The sequence below is a fragment of the Notolepis coatsorum genome, assembly GCF_963971535.1.
Source record: "Notolepis coatsorum genome assembly, chromosome: 14".
Taxonomy (NCBI): Eukaryota; Metazoa; Chordata; class Actinopteri; order Aulopiformes; family Paralepididae; genus Notolepis; species Notolepis coatsorum.
This window is the reverse complement of record NC_140178.1, coordinates 64,655,729-64,681,804: the sequence shown is the minus strand read 5'-3', so window position 1 is coordinate 64,681,804 and position 26,076 is coordinate 64,655,729. Positions and strand designations below refer to the sequence as shown.

The window sequence follows — 26,076 nt, the reverse complement described above, 5'->3', positions numbered from 1 at the left end:
CGAGGTCTATCTCCTGGGCGCGCTTCTCTTCTGGTAGTGGGTCGGGTTCTGTCCCTGGAGCGCTTTCTTTATCCTGGAGCTCTCCGGGGACCGTCCCGTTGACGTTGTCTGGGGGTATAGTCACGTCATGTCCCCCCTGGTCCCCCCTGTGAGCTTGGTCAGTTACGTTAGAACCCACTAGGGTCTCTACTGGCAGGGTCGCCTGGTCGGTGGGATTTGACATGCTTTTACTATCTGCTTTTTCCGCATTTAACGTCTGTATAAAGCTAGGTATTAGACTGACAGCGTATTCCTCTAGGTAGGGAGGTGGCTGACGTCTGCGCTGCGGGCGTTCTAGCTTGGGAGAGCCGCTTGGGGAGTGTTCACCGCTGGCCATGGTTAATATCAATATTATATTTAGATATTACACTGATATTCCTCCGGCTCGAAGGACCAATTGTAACTGAGGGGTACAATTCCCTGACTGTATTGAGAGTATGGTATTATTAAACCACTACTTAGTTATGTACTTTAATTACTGGCCATACAGTACATGATATATCTGGTGAACACCCACACAAGAATACGGCAATGACAAAGAAAGTTCTAGTTAGAGGTATTTATTATTATTAGAGCAGCAACGGTAGGTTACAGATTGAGAATTATAATTGCGCTTGTAAGGTGAAGAACACTTAAAGTAGGTCAAGAGCGTAAGTCCATGAGAATAGTAAGATGGGTATAACTGACGCCACCTGTAGCATAGTAATTACATAAGGCACACTCGTAGTCAGCTGGAGACACTAGGGGGTTCCCTCCGGTTGTAAGCCGGCAGGGTAGAGGAATGTTCGGGAGCAAAATCTGGATCAACGCGGAATAACGAGGCTCCAGATACAGGAGCCAGTGCAGTACTCCCTTGGTCCGCAGACAAAGCAACAGCTATAATCCAGTATGCACGACAGCATGGATGAAAGCTAGCCAGCCTCTGGTCCTAGAGGCGGGCTCGAGGGTGCTCCTCACAGGGGTAGATCCCACACAGCAGTGGGGTAGACGGTTCTCTGCTCCAGCAGCCACGGTACCAAAGCAATATAATCCAGCCGGAAAAGGCTCTGCATTCGCCGGTGTAGGTTCTCCGGTGTACATATCCAACAGTTCTCGTCTAGGACTCCTCGGGTGGTGGCATGAGTTTAGGCCGCCCAGCCTGGATAAGTGCACTAGCTATAGGTACGACGAACCGGTGGTAATGCTGGTCACGGAAGAACGGTAGCCGCACGATACACTATAAATAATAGACTATTACTTCACAATAGAATAAGTCGAACTCGACGATACGGCGTTAAACTCTGACACTTTAGCTATATATTCGCACGCGGTTCTCAAGGCTCTATTCAGGGGCAAAGAGGCCCACTTCACGGCACGTTGTATCGTGGTGAAGGCTTCAACGTTTTGGATACTCTACTGCTGTATTCACCTGCGACGTATTTATACGTAAGGTGAATAATCTAGTGCCAACCTCAGTTCTGTCTCGTATTACTGCGCAAACCTGGACATGTTGAGACATGCCTTGGCGTTGTCTTTGAACTTGCCATTGGGGGTATGGCCGTTGGCGCCTAGGGGTCGCTGTCCAATAGGAGAACGAATATTATGGTCTGGTTTGTACCTAGGTAAAGGGATATTCCGTGTATATATACAAAGAATATACCAGGGATATCAAACGATATACAAATATTATACAAGGGATCTCAAGTAATAAATATATATATTCGGTTTAATCTGACCCTTTGTAACAATAATAGTGTAATAGTATAATAGTGTGTAATAGTGTACTAGTGTGCTAGTGTATTAGTATAAGAGTGTCGTGTATAATAGTGTACTGGTGTGCAAGTGTAATAGTCTTATAGTGTCATAGTATACTAATGTAGTAGTATGTAATAATGTAATAGTGGGGCGACAGTGGATCAGGAGGTAGAGCGGTCGTCTGGTAATCAGAAGGTTCCTGGTTTGATTCCGGCTCCTCAAGGTGTCGAGGTGTCCTTGAGCAAGACACTTAACCCCTAACTGCTCCTTATGAGTAGGTTGGCACCTTGCATGGTTGCCTCCGTCATCTGTGTGTGAATGTCTGAGTGAATGGGTGAATGTGAGGCATAAATTGTAAAAAGGATAAAAGTGCTATATAAATGCAGTTCATTTACCATTTAGTGTCATAGTATAATAAATAATGTAATAGTGTCATAGTATAATAGTGTTTCATTGTCTGCAATAGTATAATATTGTAATAGTGTGTAATAGTTTACTAATGTACCAGTGTAATAGCGGTGGGGGGGGGGGGGGGGGGGTCTTGGATGGGGATCTGGTAGGGATTGATGTGTGGGGTGTTTGGGGGACTGCCTGTTCCGGGGGCGTGTATACCTTCCGCAACGGAATTCGGTTTCCGGGTTCCTCTGATTGGCCGCGACCGCCACGTGACCCGCCCCCCTATCCAGCGTGACCCGCCCCCCCTATCCATCGCTGCCGCTGCCGAGCGAGCTGCCGCGGACTCGCTCGCTTCCTCAATTTATACGCATGGAAGTATTGACTGAATGAATGAATGAATAAATGAATGAATGAAAACTTTATTTAACAGATTGCAGAATGGGTACAATACAGTACGGCTCAATACACACAATTGTTAAGGGGATGCAGACCTGAGAAAGACGTTTGTCTTGTTTACATCAGGGTCCCCCATTTTCAATTCATATAGAACGACTACGCCGTAACAAATCATTAAAAAAAGATACCGTTAACTGGAATATGTTGTGCCTTTACACATATGTTGGATTATGTAATTGGTTTGTCATGACAAACAAATTAAATATTGCATCGCCGGCTGTCTCTGGCTTGCTCCAGCGGACACCAGAGCTCAGCCCGCGGCGAGAATGTGCTGCCGCGAGCTGCATCGCTGAGCTCTGGCTCTGACTACATGCAGTCACTGAGTGTTGTTGTAGCCAGCGGGTAAATCGCAATTTTTTTATTTGTTTGTCATGACAAACCAATTACATAATCCAACATATGTGTAAAGGCACAACATATTCCAGTTAACGGTATATTTTTTTAATGATTTGTTACGCCGTAGTCGTTCTATATGAATTGAAAATGGAGGACCCTGATGTAAACAAGACAAACGTCTTTCTCAGGTCTGCATCCCCTTAACAATTGTGTGTATTGAGCCGTACTGTATTGTACCCATTCTGCAATCTGTTAAATAAAGTTTTCATTCATTCATTCATTCATTCATTCATTCATTCAGTCAATACTTCCATGCGTATAAATTGAGGAAGCGAGCGAGTCCGCGGCCGCTCGCTCTGTCGCGCGCGGCAGCGGCAGCGCTGGATAGGGCGGCGGGTCACGTGGCGGTCGCGGCCAATCAGAGGAACCCGGAAACCGAATTCCGTTGCGGAAGGTATACACGCGTTCCGGGGGGGTTAACATGCCTTTGAGCGACATTGTACTTATTTTATGCCTATTCTTAATCTGCACGTTTGTTACGTTCTGGACACCGACCTCGGTCGGTGACCACCCACATTCCTGGCATTTGTCACTGGGCTTGTCACCTGTCATTTCCCTGTCAATTAGTGCTGTCACTTAGGGGTGGTTCCTGATTGGCTGTCACGGGGGTGTGTGTGGAATGTTGGTATTTTGTCTCTATTTAACATACCTCTCTTCTGCTTGTCCATTGTCAGGTCTTCACTAATTGCGTTCGGGGATAACGCGGACGGTTCTACTTTGGACCTCCAATAAGCTCCCATTTACCTTATCTTACACTTGTGCTTTTAGCACTTGTTCTCTCTTAGAATTTACTCTGTGTTCTTACTATTAAAGTCGAACCTGTTCAAGAGTAAACACTCTCTGTCTCTGTGATTGCCTTCAACCATTGGAATTCACCTACCTGCATTCTGACAGAAGACCTGACCATCAGAATTCCATGGAGGCCATCATGGAGATGCTCCGGACGCAGGGAGCAGCCCAGACACGGATGGAGGAACATCAGCAGCTGGTCAGCGCCGAGTTAATCCGACTCAATGGGGTCGTCGGATCATCCCAAGCGGTGGCGCAGTCGGCGTTGGCCACAGCCCGACAAGCCCAAGAAGGAGTGGCTGGTGTGCAGTCGGCGGCGGGGGAAGCAGCGCTCCACGCAGAGGAAAGTCGGGGGGTGTTCGGGGTCCAGGAGCGGTCCCGCGAACCACATCTGCAGGCGCCCGCTCGCTATGACGGATCACCGGATGGTTGTCGGGAATTCATCACCCAGTGTCTACTCGTTTTCCGGCTGCAACCACGATCATTTCCATCGGAGACAGCGCAGGTAGCGTATATTATCACACTGCTCACCGGCCAAGCTCTCTCCTGGGCTACGGCGGAATTAGAGGCAGGGGCGATAATCTGCGACAGTCTGGACGCCTTTACCCGGGAATTGAGAAGAGTATTCGATACTTCCCGGGTACTCTCGATCTTCGAGGCTGGTGGTCGTCTTCTCGACTGCCGGCAGGGCCTCCGCACAGTCGCAGCTTATGCTATCAATTTTCGGATCTTGGCTCGGGAGACAGCTTGGGCGGAGAACGTCTGCGTGGTTCTGTTCGTCAGGGGACTCTCAGCGCGGATGCGAGATGCTCTCTCCGCGCGTGAGATCCCCGAGCAGCTGGAAGTGCTGATCAACACCACCATCAAGATGGATAATCGGCACCGGGAGAGGGAGAAGGAGCATGTCAACAACACCCAGCTCCAGGTATGTTTTCCTTCTTCTCCTGGTGTTGATAATTCCATGCATTACACGAGTGGGCCACTGGGTGATGAATCCATGCAGCTTGGAGCGCTGTCGCTCTCGGACGACGAGAGGCAGCGCTTCATCAAAGAGCGACGCTGCTTCCGGTGCAGCCGCACCGGTCACCGCTTCGGCAGCTGTCGGGTCCAGGCTGTATCGGCTCGGCGCCAATCGGGGATGGAAGGTGCGCCGTCGGGCCTCGAGAGGGCGCCAGCAGGCGGGCTCATTCCTGCCAAAACCACGGATTCTCGAACATTTTTTGAGGTGGCGATCAACTGTGGGGGTGACATTAGGGGAACTAAGGCTCTCATTGACTCAGGGGCGGCGGGCAATTTTATTCACGTGGGATTGGTGAAGGAGTGGGGAACCCCGGTGGAGGATTTAGGGGTTCCCTTACCAGTCTATGCCCTGGACGGTCGGCCCCTGGGCAGTGGGAGCGTCACCCAGCGCACAGTTCCCTTACACATCCGGGTGGAGGGTGGGGAGTGGGAATGGGTTACTTTTTTTGTCATCTTTTCCCCCTATTCTGTCATGGTGTTGGGTCATCCCTGGTTGTCGTCATGTGTTCGTGTCATTAATTGGAGCACGGGCGAACTCTCAACGGCGGCCAACGTCAAGTCGATCGTCAGCGGGAGTTTGCCCAAACCCTTGTCTCCCCCCCCCTCTTCTCTTTTGTCTCCTCCCTCTTTCTCCAGGATGGTGGGGAGCGTGGCAGATTCTGATCTACCCTCTAATCCCGATTTAGTAGGGATGCCTGAGATCTATTGGGACCTGGCGGATGTTTTTAGCAAGACGCGTGCTAAAGCACTTCCGCCTCATAGATCATACGACTGTCCCATTAATCTTCTACCCGGTACCTCCCCGCCTCGCGGGCGAATGTTCTCTCTCACGCCCCGAAACCTTGGCCATGAACACCTACATAGAGGAGGCATTGCTTGCGGGGCACATACGCCCTTCCACTTCCCCTGCCGGCGCTGGCTTCTTTTTTGTTGATAAAAAGGATGGGGATCAGCGCCCATGCATTGATTATAGGGGATTGAATGACGTTTCCATCAAGAACCGATATCCTTTACCCCTCATGGACACAGCCTTTGAGTGCTTACAGGGGGCACAGGTCTTTTCTAAACTTGACTTACGTAATGCATACAACCTGGTCAGGATTAGAGAGGGAGACGAGTGGAAGACTGCATTTAACACACCCAATGGGCACTATGAGTATTTGGTCATGCCCTTTGGTTTGGCTAATGCTCCGGCAGTCTTCCAAGCCCTGGTTAACGACGTGCTGCGAGACTTGATTGGGGTGTCGGTGTTTGTCTACTTAGATGATATCCTGATTTTTTCTCGCGATATGGTGCAACACCAAATGCACGTTCGGGAGGTGCTAGACCGTCTCCTCAAGCATCAACTATTCGTTAAGGCTGAGAAGTGTGTGTTTCACACGGACACCGTGTCCTTCCTGGGCTTTGTGTTGACGAAGGGCGATCTGCGCATGGATCCAGCCAAGGTGAGTGCAGTTTTGGACTGGCCACGGCCTTCGTCGCTCAAGGGGTTACAACGGTTTTTGGGCTTTGCAAATTTTTACAGGCGCTTTATTCGCAATTTTAGCGCCTTAGCCGATCCCTTAACAGCTCTCACTAAAGCCTCTCTCCCTGGCTTTGAATGGTCGCCTAGGGCTGAGTCGGCCTTCTGCGATCTTAAACGTCGTTTTACATCCGCTCCTGTATTGATCCGCCATGACGCGGAGGTTCCGTTCATTGTGGAGGTGGATGCCTCTGACGTCGCGGTGGGGGGGGTGCTCTCTCAGAGATGCTTAAAGGATGGGAAAGTGCACCCGTGTGCTTTTTTTTCTCGCCGTCTGTCACCAGCCGAGCGTAATTACGACGTGGGTAATCGGGAGTTATTGGCGATCAAATTGGCACTGGAGGAGTGGAGACATTGGTTGGAGGGGGCGGCACATCCTTTCATTATTTGGACTGATCATAAGAACTTGGCTTACATCCAAGGGGCTAAACGCCTTAACGCTCGCCAGGCCAGGTGGACGTTGTTCTTCACACGATTTCGATATACCATCTCCTATAGACCCGGCTCCAAGAATATCAAACCTGACGCGTTGTCGCGCCAGTTTGATCTTCCTGGGCGGGAGGAGCAGCCCCATCCCATTATTCCACCGGCCTTGATTTTGGCACCCGTGTCTTGGGGCATAGAGAAGGTGGTAAGGTCGGCGCTAACGCGGGAGCCCGATCCTGGTGGGGGTCCTCCGGGACGGTCGTATGTTCCCAAGGTGGCGCGCTCACGCTTGCTACAGTGGGCACATGCGTCATCCCTCACCAGCCACCCTGGGGCAACCAGGACCCTGGAATTTATCCGTAGGAGGTTCTGGTGGCCGACAGTGGAGGGGGATACGCGTTCCTTTGTGGCGGCCTGTCCGGTGTGCGCACGTAGTAAGACCTCTCGACGGGCACCGGCGGGTCTCCTCCGACCACTTCCTATTCCTAAACGACCCTGGTCACACATATCTCTGGACTTTATTTCTGGTCTTCCCCTTTCGGACGGATTCACCACCATTTTGGTGGTGGTGGATCGGTTCTCTAAGGCGGCTCACTTTGTCCCTCTCCCCAAGCTTCCTTCGGCCCGGGAGACTGCTGATTTAATTATACAGCATGTCTTTCGGGTCCACGGGCTGCCAGCAGATATCGTGTCGGACCGGGGTCCTCAGTTCGCCTCCAGGTTCTGGAAGGTGTTTGCCGCCGGCCTCGGCGCCTCTGTCAGTCTGTCGTCTGGGTTCCATCCACAGTCGAACGGGCAGACGGAGAGGGTCAACCAGGATTTGGAGGGGGTCTTGAGGTGTTACGTTGCCGGTAGTCCGGCAACGTGGAGTAGGAGGTTGGCTTGGGCTGAGTACGCGCATAATACCCTTCTCTCCTCTTCTACCGGTATGTCTCCCTTTCAGTGCCAGTATGGTTTTCAACCTCCTCTGTTTCCCGAGCAGGAGCAGGAGGCGGAGGTGCCCTCGGCCCAGGCACATGTGGCTCGCTGTCGCAGGACGTGGAAACAGGTTCGGAAGGCGCTACAGAAGGTTTCGGTCAGTACCCAACGGCAGGCTAACCGTAAGCGTCGTCCGGCTCCAGTTTACCGTCCAGGGCAGCGGGTTTGGCTTTCCACCCGGGATCTCCCTCTCCGGGTGGAATCCAAGAAGCTGGCTCCTCGCTTTATAGGACCATTTAAAGTGATTCATCGGGTTAATCCAGTGGCTTACAAGCTACGACTTCCGAGCTCTATGAGGGTTCATCCGATGTTTCATGTGTCCCTGTTGAAGCCATTCCTCTCATCGCCCTTGGCCCCGCCACTGCCTGTGGTTCCTCCGCCCCGGTTTATTGGCGGTCAACCCATTTACACGGTGCGGAGGATACTGGGTTGTAGGCGGAGGGGTAGGGGGTTTCAGTTCTTGGTGGATTGGGAGGGGTACGGGATAGAAGAGCGTTCTTGGGTGCCTCAAAGGGATATTTTAGATCCCAGCCTGATCGTTGATTTCCGGCGGCTGAATCCCGAGGCTCCTAGGTGAACGTCTGGTGCCGTTCGTCGGGGGAGGGTACTGTTACGTTCTGGACACCGACCTCGGTCGGTGACCACGCACATTCCTGGCATTTGTCACTGGGCTTGTCACCTGTCATTTCCCTGTCAATTAGTGCTGTCACTTAGGGGTGGTTCCTGATTGGCTGTCACGGGGGTGTGTGTGGAATGTTGGTATTTTGTCTCTATTTAACATACCTCTCTTCTGCTTGTCCATTGTCAGGTCTTCACTAATTGCGTTCGGGGATAACGCGGACGGTTCTACTTTGGACCTCCAATAAGCTCCCATTTACCTTATCTTACACTTGTGCTTTTAGCACTTGTTCTCTCTTAGAATTTACTCTGTGTTCTTACTATTAAAGTCGAACCTGTTCAAGAGTAAACACTCTCTGTCTCTGTGATTGCCTTCAACCATTGGAATTCACCTACCTGCATTCTGACACACGTTTACATTGCACTACTTTTATTGTATTTTATACCTATTCTTATGTCTGAAATTTAGGCATTGTTTTTTATTCTGTCAATTGTGTGCTGATTTTATGACTATGTCCATTTTATACTAATTGCTGTGGGGCACTCTGGACTGCGGTCCATGTGTGAAAAAAAGTACTATATAGATAGTTATTCATATTTATTATTGTTATATATTGTAGAAATGTGTGCATTGAAATGTCTGTAAAGTCTCAACGACATTGAAAATGAGGGTGACCTCAATTGTCTTTTCGAGAATAAATAAAGGTTTGAATTGAATTTAAATAGTGCTTATATTATAACTTTCTTCCCCAGGGGGATTGTTATTTCTGGGAATATGAAAAGTAGTTTGTGTGCTTTTCTCTCGGAGAACCGACCAAATGAGAGGGCATTCAATTTGAGCTGAAACACAGCAAAGTAGAGTGTTTGTAATGAGGGCCATGTCAGTGCTTATAAATTTGTTTCATAAAACATACACACACACGCACACACACATGCACACACACGCACATGCACAAGCACACACACACATAGAATCTACTGAGTCATATAGAGCATGTAGGCACTCCTTTTTCTCTAGAAAATAAAAGGAGTGATCGTTCTGCTGTATTTTGTTTGAAGCAGACACTCAACACTAAAGATAAAGATCGGATTAACAAATAAACAGCTTGATCACTGCAGGGCTCCAATGTTAAATAATGTATTGCACCTGAATAGTAGTAGTATTGACGTTTCGAGCTAACGTTTGTCTTCCGTCTTAAACATACAAACATGGTTGCCATCTTTAGATAGACTGTATGCTCTGGTCCAGTGTTGTAGTACTCGAGTCCTGGTCTGATTTCCAGGACTTGTGACTCGAGTCCTGGTCAGATTTTCAGGACTTGTGACTCGACTTGGACTTGAGCACTGATGACTCTGACTTGGACTTGGACTCAAGCATTGACTGCATTCGGACTCAGAAGGTGCAGACTCGGACTTGTTCATTGTTAATTAATTTAATTATATATATTTTTGTAATAGGCCCTAATCATTTGGCATAAGATATTGATGGCTATATTAATACCGTAATATTATTTAATTTTGTGCAAGGGCAGACACTGGGAAGCATCGTGGGGAAGGATCGAGGCAGCGACAAAGACATCAAAGCAAGAATAGGGAAGGCAAGAACAGCATTTTTAATACTGAAGCAAACATGGAATTCAAACCACATCTCCACAAAGACCAAACTCCGCATCTTCAACACCAATGTCAAATCAGTTCTATTATATGGAGCAGAAACATGGAGAACCACAAAAGCAACCTCAAACAAACTGCAAACCTTCATAAACAGATGTTTACGACACATCCTGGGAATCTACTGGCCAAACACCATCACAAACGAACAGGTCTGGCAAACCACTCAACAAGAACCACTTGAAACCCTAATCAAACGCAGGAAATGGGGCTGGATTGGACACACCCTGAGAAAACCATCCTCCAACACAACCAGGCAGGCCTTAACCTGGAACCCACAGGGGAAGAGAAAGCCAGGAAGACCCAGAAACAGCTGGAGAAGGTCTGTCGAGGTGAATCTCAAGGAAGAAAGAACATCATGGAAGGAAGCAGAGAAAATCGCCCAACACCGAACCAGCTGGAGAGATTTCATGAATGACCTATGCTCCCCAAAGAGCAAAAGGGTTTAAGTCAAGTAAGTCAAGGGCAGACACGTGTGATTTTACATCAAATTCCAGCAAGAGCACTGCTAGATGTTCGATATGTGGGGCGACAGTGGCTCGGGAGGTAGAGCAGTTGTCTGGCAATCCGGAGATTCCCGGTTTGATTCCCGCTTCTCCCGGGCAGCGTGTCGATGTGTCCTTGAGCAAGACACTTAACCCCTAATTGCTCCCGATGAGCAGGTTGGCACCTTGCATGGTCGCCTCCGCCTTCGGTGTGTGAATGTGTGAGTGAATGTGTGAGTGAATGGGTAAAATGTGAGGAACAAATTGTAAAGCGCTTTGGATAAAAGCGCTATATAAAAAAGCAGCCATTTACCATTTACCATTATATGTAAACAAACTATTGAAGAGAAGACTGGGGCAACCTCAAACTTCAACAGACATCTGTGGAGTGGACTCACCTTGATGACTTGGACTCTGACTCTGACTCTGGTAATGGGGACTCGACTCGGACTCGACTCAGGCTCTTCTTTGGTGACTCGGACTTGGACTCAGACTCGAACACTGGGGACTCGAGACTCGACTCTGACTCAATATTTAGTGACTCGACTACAATATTGCTCTGGTCACATCATGTGCAATAACACTTATCCCCATTAATATAAAGAATCATACATATTAAGTACAGTGTATATAATACACATACATACATACATACATACATACATACATACATACATACATACATACATACATACATACATACATACATACATACATACATACATACATACATACATACATACATACATACATACATACATACATACATACATACATACATATACACACACATTCTAGTATACACTCAGTATACATAACTCTATATTCATCAAGTACAATAATCAATAATGTGAGGTCATATGAGGTTACCAAGGTGTGGGCCAGGTGTGAGAGGCCAGCACAATAGTAAATGGACTGCATTTATATAGTGCTTTTATCCAAAGTGCTTTACAACTTATGCCTCACATTCACTCATACATTCACACACCGACGGTGGAGGTAACCATGCAAGGTGCCAACCTCCTCATTGGGAGCAGTTAGGGGTTAAGTGTCTTGCTCAACGACACTTCAACGTGCTGCCAGGAGGAGCAGGCATTGAACTGTAAACCTTCTGATTACCAGATGACCGCTCTACCTCCTGAGCCACTATCTCTACCCCAATAGTCCTGAAGAAAGTCTGAAGTAAATCTAAAGAAGAGCATTAGCTGGAGACAACACTATTCAGGTGCAATAAATAATTTAATAATTGAACATTGGAGCTCTGCAGTGTGCAAGCTTTTTATTAATTTGTTGATTTGAAATTGCTCACCTTTGGCTCAGTATCTGCCCTATTTGGTTCAGATGTATGTGCACACTCTTACCTGAGTGAACAGGTGAGACATGTACAGTATACTCTATCAATAATGTCACTATGTACGTATGTGAAGCTGTGTCTTCTCGAAGTTACATTTGCATGTAACTTCCATCCATCTGATAACTATCATTTAAATCATTAGGTTTATATTAGCTTAAAAGAGTGGGTAAATTGTATTTAATTATAAGAATGTAGGTGGGTTTACCCTCCACTGCATCTCTGCTTATCATGACATTGAATATTTTAAGGGCATTCATAACACAGCAAAAAGATTAAAAGTGATGATATATTCAGCTGCTTGTTTGTATTGCAATAAAATGCAGTGTTTTGGCTTTAATTATGCAATATTGTGCAGGGCAGTGATTCCCAACTGGGGGCTCAGATGCAAGGGTTTGTGTGTGTTATGTGTGAGGGAGGGCTGAGGCCTCCATGAATTGGAGGCAAATAGTCATATGAAAGGAGATAGAGAACTTGAGTGTACTGCAAAATATGTTTACTATAAGTGTTTATGTTGTGGGATAACCAAGGAAAATGTCTTTAAATTGTTGACCTTTAATTTTAACATGTGTGCAGGAAAATGTCAGGGACCACTAGTGTAGAGGATCTTTCCCAAAATGGTGTAATAATAATATAATAATAATAATTTAGGACCTGCTCCGAGGTCATCATTTGGCACACATGCGAACCATGCATACAATGCGTATCTGCGATTAACCCATCCCGTCGTCCTTCCCCCCCAAGGGCAGCCGGGAGCAGACAGGCGCCACGTGAGCCGCGCCAGGGGACCAATCCAAGTGCTCCTGTCCGTCTTCGTCAAGGACGCCACAGCGTTAGCGATCTTGTTGTTGTGCATGTTTTTCCATTGGGTTTATCTTATCGGGGGGGGAAACCCTTGCGAGCACGGGGAGAACATGCAAACTCCACACAGAAAGGCCTGGGAGATACCCCACCTGGGTAACTGGCATCATGGAAACCTGGTCCCCAAGCGGGTAAAAAAGAAAAGCCAGTATGTGTACCTCCCAATGTTTCAAATGGTGTATGTGTACCTCCCAATGTTTCAAATGGTGTATTTGTACCTCCCAATGTTTCAAATGGTGTATTTGTACCTGATCATGGTTCAATGTTTTTAATCCACAAAAAGCAAAGCACACAACAGGAAGTCCATTCATAGAAAAATAGTGTCTTTTTTATTATAAATTATTGAAATGATCATATAAATATAAATATGTGCAAAGTTATTTCAGTCTGCTTGCTTCTGCTATGTCTCAACATCTCTTCAAATATCATTCACACATCTACAGCCAGTGTACTGGCTGGGCATTGCATCTTTATAAAAGATAGGAGAAACACAGACATGCTATTTATCTTCACAAATGTAAACATTGTCTTGTTTTAAGGAAAATCTATCAAATAATATAAACCTCTTTTTGTAAGAAAAAAAAATAGATTCTCATACATTCAATAGCAAGTGACTGGTATCCTGCCTGTGGTGCGGATGCTGCTGACTCCTTTGGGGTTTGTGTCAGGATCTGTAGGCTCACTCGCCCTGAAGCAGTGATACTGTACTCTAGTCTAAAGTGACCCCACGTGAGATTGATTTGACATTTAGTCATGTTCATTGGCTAGTTCAGGCAAGTTTGGCATAATAAACCCTTCCGATGAATGTTATTGTTACACATCTTTCCACATAAGTCATGTCTAAAAAAAGGCCTCATTTTGGTTTTGACATTTCTTCTGTAACTTCTGTAACATGAAGGACAAAGTTCAAGCCTTTTCTGATTATGTCCGGGCTACAGCGATTCACAAAAGACGCCACCACCAATGTTCATTTGTCTGTGAATTCACAGCGTATGCCCACTCAGAACTCTTTAAAGATCCCAGAGGGCTGGTCTGACATGTCTAATACTTCCAGGTTTGAGGCTGATTTATGTCCATGATGACTACCATCCAGCGCCAGCTAGAGCCAGTCCAGTCATAAAAGCCAGTCCAGCTATAATGGATGAATAATTTTCTAAGGCTGGTTTGTGTGTGTCTGTCAGTCCTACAGCCCCATGGTTAGCAGCAGAAGGAACGTGTGCGTCATCTCTGTCTGGTTTGCTGGCTGTGAGTCCCATTCAAGCAGCCTTCAGAAGGAATTTTTAGGTCATAGAATTGAGGAAGGTGCTGTTTGCTTCCACCCCAATCTATAGCTGTGCACTCTTTCTGCCGACCCTCTTAATGGATTAGTCCACACAGACTCAATGGCTCAACCTTGAATGAGGTTCTGGAACGGCTGATGGTGAGAGCTGTAGACCTGTTGAATTCAACTCGCCAGTACAGTACTGTTTCTTATGACCAGCTCAGGCCTGGGCTATGGAGGTATAAGACCCATCCACATCCATTCGCTTCTTTGATTCAACCATATCCTGCTTAAGACACTGGTAGCGTTTTATCTTCTCAGGTGTCAGGAACATAGGAACATGGCTACTCTGCAACCACTGAGTTCCCTCATCACTCTTAAGTCTCTGGCCCCCTTCAGTGGCACCAGTCCACAGTCTCTAAATAGGAGCATCATACTCCTGGAGGAACTCTTTGAGAGGATGGGGGAGCTGGTCCCTTTTCGTAGATATGTCCAAGTGTCCATTGACCGTTTTCCTACACAGGTGCTGCAGGGTGGACAAGCTGGAGGAAAAGGGCTTGATGAGCTCCAGGGGGATCTTCTCCCCTCCGGAGTAGATGTAGTAGGCGTTCCCGCCACGTGTGTTCCCCACAGACGACAAGGCCCCCTTGCTCTGGGGCATGTAATAATGGACCAGCTTGAGGACACAGTCAAAGCGGGGGACAGACTGGACACTCTTGGGGTCTGTCTGCAGAAAGAAGGAGCCTGTGTCACACTGGATACGCAGGTTCTTGGTACCCGACGCCGTCTTGATGCTGAGGGTGAAGAAGTGTCTGTTGTCTGAGCTGTCCCGGATGAGGAAGGTTCCGGTGGGCTCAGACGACAGCATGGCGTTGGCCTCCTTGCCACTAATGGCACCCCAGTAGAAGCCGCTCTCTTGGAGCTTGTGGACCGTGGTGAGTACCATCTGGTACTGCGTCCGGCAGCTGAAGGTCTTGTAACGGTGAGGCAGCCGCATGTTGGCGTCGAAGGGGCTGCAGCTCATTGCGGAGTTAAACTTGCTTTGAGTTACCATGGCGCTGTGCCCGCCCTCTGGACTGCTTCGTGAGCACTGGGCACCACGCAGACAAAGAGAAGAGAGGGGGTCAAACAGAGGTTCAGGACTCTCTGAGAGAGCGAGTGGATGTCAGCTGTCACTAAATCTTGAAGTCAGTCCGGAGATGTAACACCTGAAAAGACAAAAGACAAGAAGTATTAGGAATCTGTATGGAACAAGTGAGCACAGTATGGCCTAGTGTTTACATTAAAACATGATTAACATGTAGCATTGGTGTCGATGGCCAATGCCAATTTATTACAAGGAATATAACAATTCATTATCTATCTTTTAATTACACACTAATATGATCGTCCAGATCTGATTTATTTATAGTGGAACTGTGACAGGATGAGGGGTAATGTGATACTGTTCGACCAATGCAGCTCTTAGGCAAAGACTATGCTTTGGTTATTGCAAATGTGGTTGTACATCATGGGCCCACAAACTCCCCCCTGAAGAAACACACCACGATTCAACCCTGCTCGATTCCCTTCTTAGGCTAAAAGTTGAGAGTTGCTCATAGTGGGCAAATCGCTATCTACTTATTAACGTATACTTAATAGTTGGATGGGCTAGAGTAGCGATATAAATGCACGGTCAAATCTGCATACAACAATTATGAGTTGCCACAATTTACGGGAAAGTTTTTTAATATGATCTGCCCCCGGGGCTCACGCACCTCGGCCGGTTCCAGTAAAGACAGCATAGTCCGTGAACCGTTGCGCAATTAATTTACATATGACCGGTCCTACACTATCACTCAGCATATTCACAAACTTAGTTTACCACTTATTTAAGTCTTGAGTTACTTTCAAAGTGAAAGCAATTAAAAGGGAATAAAAAACAGGAATACAAACATAACGGTCACGACTCTTACCTTCGCTGATTCTCAAAACTTGTGAATTTAAATCCAAATGTTTCACAATCCTTGAGTAAATTGAATTGTTGACGATGTTCTCTTGGGATAGTATTGTGATGAATGTAAAATCCTCGGCAATGCACACTTCACAGAGTTGAGTCGTGTTCCTTCAGTGCACTATACAAGCCCGTGTGTGCTCTCATTGCCCAGTGGGTTGTAGTGAGTTCATTTGCCACAGAGAGTAGCGCTCATATGTGTCAGGAGGCTCCTCCCTCCTTCCAGTAAAGGCCTCTTGGCAGATTTGACAGTAAGCTTCTTTTTTTAAGGTTTCCTGGTATGAAGTCCCCTCCCCCGTGCTGTTCCTTCTAAATGAAGTTAAGGAGAGAGTTCCAAGCAATGCGTCTTCTGTCTGTATCAACGTGCCTATGGTGCAATGCAATGATCATGTTATAATCATCGTTCTAGGAAGCTTTTTTTTGTCACCAGGCCAGGAGGGGTACACATTAACATGAATTTAGAGTTATATATCATAGATTTATTAGTTTGATTTGATCAAGTTTAACTTTAACTTTAAATTTGAGGTTATATGTCACATTTTTGATAGTTGTTGTAAGTGCATCATAATTCCTCCTAAAAAGAGCATTACCGTATGCAAGCTCGGGCAGAGTACCATGTGGCTGAACCGCCCATAGAGGGCACCAGTATGGTTCAGGGGACATTACTTTTAGCAACAACAGCTGGCATGAACGCATGAATGATAGTATTTCCCCATTGCTATGGAAGTTTATTATGCCTTTATTTTGTTATTATGGCAGCCTCCCTACCATAGCAATGGTTTTGATACTGTTTTATGCCTATTCCAAAGTCCCTATCATTCTACTTAAGGTTCTAACATCCAGTTTTGAAGGAAGACATTCTCCAAAAGCAGTATGTTTTGTACTGCTTATTATTACTTACTTAAAAGTTATTATAGGTTATACACATCACAGTACAATCATGAATGGTGGATACACCCCCCCCCCCCCCCCCAACACACACACTCCCTTCCCTCTTCCTGCTGACTCAGCTATATGCTGGATCACTCTTAGCCTAGGGGTGTGTGTGTGTGTGTGTGTGTGTGTGTGTGTGTGTGTGTGTGTGTGTGTGTGTGTGTGCGCGTGCGTGCGTGCGTGCGTGTGTGTGGGGGGGGGGATTATAGACTGATTAACTCAGGGTTAACCTGTCATGCCCAGGCCTTGCTGTCTTAAGTTATACCCACCACTTCACTCTTTTACTCATTAGTGGAAGGCAGTTCACCACAATTCCACCAGGGAGAGAGTGGGGTGGTGCGGGTGGTGTGGTGTGGTGTGGTGTGTTGTGGTGTGGTGTGGTGTGTTGTGGTGTGGTGTAGTGTGGTGTTGTGTGGTGTGGTGTGTTGTGGTGTGGTGTGGTGTGTTGTGGTGTGGTGTGTTGTGGTGTGGTGTGGTGTGGTGTGGTGTGTTGTGTTGTGGTGTGGTGTGGTGTGGTGTGGTGTGTTGTGGTGTGGTGTGGTGTGGTGTGGTGTGGTGTGGTGTTGGTGTGATGAGAGCCTGAGCTGTGGTTGATCACAAAGCAGCAACCCCACAGGTTCAACAAAGACAGCCCAGCATGCAGGACACAGTGGGATTCTTCGTTTTACCATACCTTTACCAGGGGGGGGGGGGGGGGGGGGTGACGCTGGCCATAGACTACTAGAGCCTAATGAGTTTGGGCAAAGGGCAGCTGTGTCCACAGAGGTGAGTCAGGTGTTGTCTAACTCAGACCACCAGGATAATGGGGGTAGGGTGAGCGAGCACCAGGATGCCTGTTCCTTAATGTCAAGCAAGCAGTGCAAGAATGCGGAAGCATTCTACCGTAGTGGCGTGCGGTAATGCGCCTTTCATTTTCCTTCGCCCAGCGCCCAGGTGCGTGCACCGGCGGCGGCGTGCTCGCTCAGGTGCGTGCGTGCGCCGGCGTGCTCGCGCGAGGTGCCCGCGCATGCGCATGAGATCCCGCCTTGGTTCGACACGAGCGGAGCTCAATATATATAAGTCACCGCTCCTTATTCAGTATCCAGAAATAGCTCAATTGGCAAGACTGCATGGCTGTGGATCCTACAGCTTGTTTGCTGGCGAGTTTGAATCCCATCAAATATTTTTTTTTTAACGTGATTTTTTTTTAACGTGTATTCTTTCGCCGGTTAAGGTTAGGCATGGTTAAGGTTAAGGTTAAGGTTAGGCATTGTTTCGGAGTTGGTTAAGGTTAGAACGGTTAAGTTTAGGCGCTGTTAAGGAGCTGGTTAAGGTTAGAGTTTGTCAAAGAGAATGGCAATATTCTTTCTATGGTTAAGGTTAGGCATGGTTAAGGTTAAGGTTAAGGTTAAGGTTAGGCATTGTTTCGGAGTTGGTTAAGGTTAGAACGGTTAAGTTTAGGCGCTGTTAAGGAGCTGGTTAAGGTTAGAGTTTGTCAAAGAGAATGGCAATATTCTTTCTATGGTTAAGGTTAGGCATGGTTAAGGTTAAGGTTAAGGTTAGGCATTGTTTCGGAGTTGGTTAAGGTTAGAACGGTTAAGTTTAGGCGCTGTTAAGGAGCTGGTTAAGGTTAGAGTTTGTCAAAGAGAATGGCAATATTCTTTCTATGGTTAAGGTTAGGCATGGTTAAGGTTAAGGTTAAGGTTAGGCATTGTTTCGGAGTTGGTTAAGGTTAGAACGGTTAAGTTTAGGCGCTGTTAAGGAGCTGGTTAAGGTTAGAGTTTGTCAAAGAGAATGGCAATAGACAGCCTATTTCCGCGCGACAGCTCCCAAAGCGGGCCTGAAAAGAAAGGCGCTTTACCGTAGTGGCGTGCGGTGACGAATGCTTCCGCATTTTTGCACTGCTTGCTTGTCATTATGCTACACGCCACCAGGATAGCTCCATGACATTCCACTTGTTTCCAGAAAATCTATTGTGTCATCACTCTGAGCCGCGCACACTCCCGTCTTTATGGTCCCTCCCGGAATCATAATGACAGTGAATGGAAGGAAGGAAGCAGTGAGTTGGTCTACATGAGAAAAAACAAAACCTCCACACAAGCTTGAGGTCTCCATAGAAACTGCAACGCAAGCATCATTAAAGCATTTGGAGGCCCCACGATACGATATTATCACTATACTGAAGTCCAATGCGATAGTATTGCGATTTTAAACATTTTGCGATATGCTGCAATTTATTACCTTTTTCAACTGCAAATTATGTCCCCAGAGGAAAACTTGATCAACATCTGTTTTATCTAATAATAAGATAACATTTTCAGTCATTGCAGAAAAAATACTTACCGTCTGTGTATTGATACAATATTGCCATGCAAAATATTGCGATACTATGTTGTGTTGATTTTTTCCCCCACCCCTAGCGTGGAAAGGCCTTTTTTGTTGGTTTTAAATACTCCAATTACTTTCTACAGTACTGTAATGGCCCATCTACAGTAGGCTTTAGATGGTGAGGAATGGAAGGACCTTTTTAAAAGTTTATCTAAGAGCAGGATGGAGACCAGAGACTTAACCACTATCAGACATCATCAGAGACTTTAGAAATAATAAATATATTGTGTACTTAAACCAGAGTTCACCAGTCAACTGGCTGTGTCAGTCATGCCTGCTAACAAACCAAGTGACCTGGAACTGAGAAAGCCTCTCAATAGTCTCTGTTATTCCAATGCACTGTGGGCCTCTGGCACTACATCTGAAGCACAGGGTGAGAGGCTTGGCTAGAACCATGACAGATTTGGCTCTCTCTCCGTGTGTGTGTGTGTGTGTGTGTGTGTGTGTGTGTGTGTGTGTGTGTGTGTGTGTGTGTGTGTGTGTGTGTGTGTGTGTGTGTGTGTGTGTGTGTGTGTGTGTGTGTGTGTGTGTGTGTGTGTGTGCGCGCGCGCGTGCCTTACATTTCTTTTGGTTTGTGTCACTGGTAAGCTAAACAAATGTTTTTTCCCCCACATTGCTGTACTTACATATATACATATCTAGATGATGTATCTGAACTCATATCTGTGTGATTTACACTCACATAGCAGTCTAGTGGTCTGAGGCGCTCCGTTTAGAGGAATAGGCTGCTGTTTCATACTGTAGGTTTTCCCACACTGACTCAGAAACTGTACTCAGGCACACAGTTCCCGTAACCCAGTGGGTATAGAGGGAAAATAAGGGAAGCTGAGTTCTCTAATGAAAAGAAGAGCAAGGGGTTGAAGAATGTTATGCTACTAAATATTTTTGCGGGCCGTGGGTTTAGCCGTATTTGACTGAGCTGGGAGATCTTCAAGGTTTGTATGTTATGCCACTTTTATGAGATTACTTTTAAGTCTTAGCGATCACAAAGGCGTCGCTCACTGTTTGCACAGCTGAATTCAGTGAGCCCCAAATTCAGATTGAGACTTCAAGTGCAAAGTGCAACAACATCTTTGAACCATGAAAATAGGAAATAATTCAATTGTTGTGGTGAGTCCTACGGTTGCTCCAAGACATAAGATATATTTCTGTCCATAGATAATTTAGTGGTTATTTAGTGGTGATTTCTTATATTTCTTATTCTTTTTTATACTCCTCTGCTGTCAACAAGGAAAACTTCCCTCGGGATGAAAAAGGTCTTAACTTAAAAATGATGTAGTATTCACCATGAATGTAGTTATCTCCACCAGACCGGGGGAGATCATGTAATCGGCCCGGTCTGTCTGTGTGTGTGTATGTCTGTGTATCCACAGCAAATCTCACAAAACAAAACTACAAGGCAGAGGTGGATGAAATGTTGCACATAAACTGACAGTATTCTGGAATATTTTTCAACAAGTATTTAAATACATTTCTATCATTGTCCATCGAAATAGATATTCAGTATGAAGTTACACTTTCTGAAAGCAAGAAGGTGATACTACAAAGGTTCACTGCTCAGTGCCTTTGGGAATCAGCTCTCTGGCTCCTGTTTATAGCTCCTGCACATAGCTGTTTACCGGCAGGATCAGACCGCAGACTCAGGTAAATCCAAAGGTGGGGGCGTTTGTTTTATGATCAACAAACTGTGGTGCTCAGATGTGGAGATTATTTCTAAGGGATGCTCTGCTAATATAGAGCACCTAACGATCACATGCCGGCCATTCTATTTATCAAGAGAATTTTCATCTGTTGTGATAACGGCTGTGTACCTTCCACCGCAAGCCAAAAAGATGCGTGCTCTGGACGAGCTGTTTAACGTTATCGATAGACATGAGACTCTCTGAGCGGAGGCTGCCTTTAGCCTTCATTGTTGCTGGAGATTTCAATTGAGCAAACATGAAGAAAGTATTGTCAAAATACAAGCAGCACATCAACTTTCTTCCTATTATCTTTTTCCCCCTCTTTTTTCAGATTCTTCTCCCATCCCACTGTTAGTCGTTATGCCAATTCCCAACCCCCTTCCTGGTTGTTGCGCACCCCCCCCCTACTGTTGGTCCGGGAGGCCGGAGACTGTCACATGCTTTCCTCTGACACATGTGCAGCCAGCCGGCAGCCAGCCTGGCAGCGCAGATTCTCACCGGGAGAGTGTAACGTGTGGAAGGTCACACTACCTTTCTCCAGATCCTACCCTCGCTGTGCAGGCGCCCCGACCGAACTGTAGGAGTCGCTGTCCACAACGCCCAGGACCCACCCACGGCTTCCCTCCCCCTAACTCAGCCAAACTAGTTAGTATAGCGATCAGCCCAAGCCAAGGCAATGCTGACTCCAGGAGTCGAGAGGAGTCATCAACTTTCTGACCCACGGGAACAACAAGCTGGATCATGTTTACACTCCCTTCCGGGATGCATACAAGCCCTCCACATCACGGACTGGAGCGTATTTAACCTCTTAAGCCCGAGCGGTCCGGTACCGTTATGAGAATGACATCACGCCATAAATCCATCTCTACAGAATGTATGAATTAATGTTGGGTTTATTTTTCAAATGTAGCCAAGAGTAAAGACCCTAACCCTGTTAAAACATCAGTCGAAGTGTATATTTTCAGCACTACGTTTATTTACCAATGATTGTGTTATTAGTGAAATATTAGTTTATAGAAATCTCAGGGCATCGAGTCGGAAAAAGGCGAGGATTGTCGCAAGGATTCGGCGCAACCTAACTTGAGTGTAGTCTTTTGAGAGAAGAGCCCCAGGGCTTTCTAAAATACTACACTTCCCAGCTCACGCCAGCCCCTGTCAATCATCTGACTTCTTTTTCTTTCTTTTTTCTCTTTATTTTCGGGATCATATCTCACAAGTGGAACAAACCTGAACATTATTGCCATAAATTAGAACACAGTTCGTTTCTCTACCTCTCTTTGAACGTCTAGAAAAAAACGGTGTTGCAATCTGATGGAAAATGGCGGAGAAATGTACATTATAAAAAGGTAACTGTTCTTACAGTAGATTTCATTCACGGTTTTTGCTGCACGCCTGATACTAAATCCAGATTGAACTCTACCATTGGAAAGGGAAGATTTGGCCTGATCCATTGATGTGTGACTTGGTCATAATAAGGTCATTTATAGGCCTGATATTCTATATTCTATAATCATATTTCAAATAGCATGTGTCCGGATGGCAGAATTCAGTACTGTATCTACAAAACCTTCTGTTTAATCATCTGCCCTTTATTAATTTGCTTAGATTTCTTGTATATGTGATCTCAAGAAGGTGCTGAATGAGCTCAGTGGCAATTTTCCATGTCTGGGCAATATTAGCATGCTGTTATTCACCGTCAAAGATGAAAAAAGAAAAGAAAAAAAAGAAAATGTATATTCTCCTTTGGTTAATTACAATTTACTCAAGCGTAACAGACACAACATTTCCGAGACTGGGAATACATTCCCTGAGATCCATAGATGCCCCTAGATACAGTAGAAGCCCTCCAGAATCAGGTCCCCACTGCCACTCCTCTACCACTCCTATGTCACTTTAGAACTAGCACTCAGGTGTTAATTTTCAGGGGCTGCTGGCCGTAAACAAAGGGAGGGTACTTAACTTAAGTGAAAATCATAGAAATCATATGCAGCAGGTAGAAAATTGATGGAAAATCCGTCGCGATTTGGAATAAAATTGAGGAGAACTTTAATCCCTGGGTATTAATCGAACAAAACGGAAAAAGGCAGTCATATTCCAGCACGGTCTTTATTAGTGTTTGCGCTGCCCAGGCAGCAATGGTTAATAGATATCATATCCGACATCACCGTACGTGTACACGTCTGTCAGCCTGTCACGTATTTCTCCATAACACGCTTCCCTCGGCTTAGTCCACTTTTCCACATTTCATGGGGGTGTTCAATTACCGTATATGGTTAATCGGGGCGGTTCTGGCATGCAAATACTTAAAACAGTGCACAAGCTCCAGCTTAGGAGCAAGGTGATATTTATCAAGACAGGTGTGCGTAGGGGCGGTTAGGTGGCCGAGCGGAGATTGAGTTCGTCACCAACCCCGGAGCTGTGAGCTGGATTCGCCTGTTCGAATCCAGCTGGATTCGCCTGTTCGAATCCAGCTCACAGCTCCGGGGTTGTCACCAGCTTGGCTGGCCGTCTGCACTAATACAATTGGCTGTATTAGAGGGTGGGAGAAGCTGGCGGGGTGGGTCCGGGTCGTTGTAAACAGCGACTCCTACAGTTCGGTCGGGGTGCCTGCTAAGCGCGGATAGGACTTGAGGGGGATAGTGTGATCCTCCCACACGCTACGCCCTCTCGATGAGAATCCGCGCTGCCAGGTGAAAAGAAGCGGTGATTGGCTGGACGTGTGTCGGAGGAAGCACGTGGTAGCCTCCACTCTCCCAGATGATCTGACTGTGGGGGGTAAGTGCGCAGCGACCAGGAAGGGACTGGGAATTGGCATACGACTAACATTGGGATGGGAGAAAATCGGAGGAAAATGGAGGGGGAAAAAGATATATATAAAAAAAAAATGCGTGCACACATTAAAAATTCTGTGCTTACGAACGGAAGTAGAATACTTTCTAGACCCAGCAGTGCATTTAAATGTTGTGGGTAACTCTGGGTCAAATTTGGGTCAGTCAAGATTCAACCCCACCCCCACCTCTTTCCTCCACGGGAACAATTACTTTTTGCAACATGCACCTGTTCTCCCAATCCCTCCTGCACCACTCCCCCCACGGGAACTCAACCTTTCTCACAGAATATGGACACTGATATTCAACTTGAATGTAAACACACACATGCATGCGCACACACACATGCACGCACGCACACACACGTACGCACGCACACATGCACACACACACTCTTGCAGTACAGTGTAGGCTTTGATCATCTTGTGGGGGGCGTGGCATGAAAAACATTGCACAGATTGTCTTGCGTGAACATCTATAAATATCTCTGTCAGGTTAATTTCAGTATACAGGGTGGTATGAGGGGATCTGGGAAGGTACTGGGTGGTACAGTATGAGGGGATCTGGGAGAGTACTGGGTGGTATGAGGGGATTCTGGGAGAGTACTGGGTGCATGAGGGGATCTGGGAGGGTATTGGGTGGTATGAGGGGATCTGGGAGGGTATGAGGGGATCTGGGAGGGTACTGGGTGGTATGAGGGGATCTGGGAGGGTACTGGGTGGTATGAGGGGATCTGGGAGGGTACTGGGTGGTATGAGGGGATCTGGGAGGGTACTGGGTGGTATGAGGGGATCTGCCAGGGTACTGGCTGGTATGAGGGGATCTGCCAGGGTACTGGGTGGTATGAGGGGATCTGGGAGGGTAATGGGTGGTATGAGGGGATCTGGGAGGATAATGGGTGGTATGAGCGGATCTGTGAGGGTAATGGGTGGTATGAGGGGATCTGGGAGAGTACTGGATGGTATGAAGTATCTGTTAAAAATAATGTTGTGTTTATGATAAAAAAGCTTAAATGTTCAGCTTTTTCTAGCATAAATCTATACGGGTAACATTTGACCCATAACACCAGAGGCAGGGCCGCCTCAGGGGGTGTGCGAGCAGTGCGGTCGCACAGGGCCTCGCGGGAAGGGGGGCCTCGCAAAAAAAAAAAAAAAAAAAAAAAATTATTTTTTTTATTTTTTTTTATTTTTTTGCGAGGCCCCCCTTCCCGCGAGGCCCTTTTTCATCACATACCTAAAATCTAGTTTTGCTTATATGCTTATATATTTCACATTAGACACGTTTGTAGAATGTGTCTGACTTGTTCCTGGGTCTGCACCTGGGTCACTATTGGAGCTCTGGTGCTCTGCAGCAGACATACTATTGGTTTCAACGAAGGGAGTGGTTACTTACATCATAGTACGCCGCCGGAAACTTAAACGAAGAAGAAGAAGAAGAGTCAGCTGCGTTTGAATATTTCGCGCGTGCAGCTTTTGACTATTATGCTTAGTTATGCCAGCCAAGGTCGGTCATTATCAGTCGGTCAGTCACCAAGGAACGTTGACGAAAGGCGGGACAAATGGCCGGAGCCTTGTCATGATGCAGTCGGGATATAGCCATGGCCCATGATGATGTCGGCTAGTAGCTAGCTTAGCTAAAGGCTATCTAGCGTTAGCTAACCTGCAGCCAAGATGAAGAGGATGGTCGTTTGGCAGATGAACTTCGTCAACTCCACGCGGTTGTCTCCATCCTCTTGGACGTTTGGTGAGTTTTTAACCTATTCTATTAACTCTATTCTATTCCCGCCGTGGACATCGCTCTCTCTCTCTCTCTCTCTCTCTCTCACTCTCTGGAGCTAAACTGGCCGACTAGCTATTGTAGTACTACTAGTAGCTAACGGTGTGTGCCTGGTGTCAGCACCTGGCTGTATGTAGCCGCATAGCTTGCTTCTGCGTTAGCTAATGGTTAGCGATAGCCTGGTTGAGCTAACTGTTAGCCAGTTAGCTGTTTAGCTTCGACGTTAACTGCCGGCTGCGCTCGGCTGGGAACGTTCGTTTGATGCTATCAGTTAGCCTTGAGTTAGCTGTTAGCTTGTGCTACGACCATTGACATTAGCCGTGAGAATAGCAGGGGGTTCTGGCACTCTGACTACGACATCATCTTTGACAGAAGATGTAGTCGGGCCTGCACCATGACAAGGCTCTGGCAGCAGCTTATTTTTGTCCCGACAGCGAGAGGCCTTTCGTCAACGTGGAGACCTGTGTTGCGGCCTTTCGCCCTGCGTTCCTTGG

General features: G+C 46.7%; 1 protein-coding gene across 1 annotated transcript; it reads right to left on the bottom strand.

Moving 5' to 3' along the window:
* Window positions 1–12,994: 12,994 nt before the first annotated feature.
* Window positions 12,995–16,142, bottom strand: socs3a (suppressor of cytokine signaling 3a). The gene is made up of 2 exons (XM_084328606.1): window positions 15,959–16,142; window positions 12,995–15,211 (listed from the first exon to the last, which is right to left on the bottom strand). Exon 2 carries the CDS (start codon window positions 15,055–15,057, stop codon window positions 14,422–14,424), a length of 636 nt encoding a protein of 211 aa, XP_084184732.1. The 5' UTR covers window positions 15,058–15,211; window positions 15,959–16,142; the 3' UTR covers window positions 12,995–14,421.
* Window positions 16,143–26,076: the final 9,934 nt, after the last annotated feature.

Coding starts and splice junctions, on each gene's coding strand:
- socs3a (XM_084328606.1), bottom strand. CDS start 15,057: ATGGTAACTCAAAGCAAGTTTAACTCCGCAATGAGCTGCAGCCCCTTC.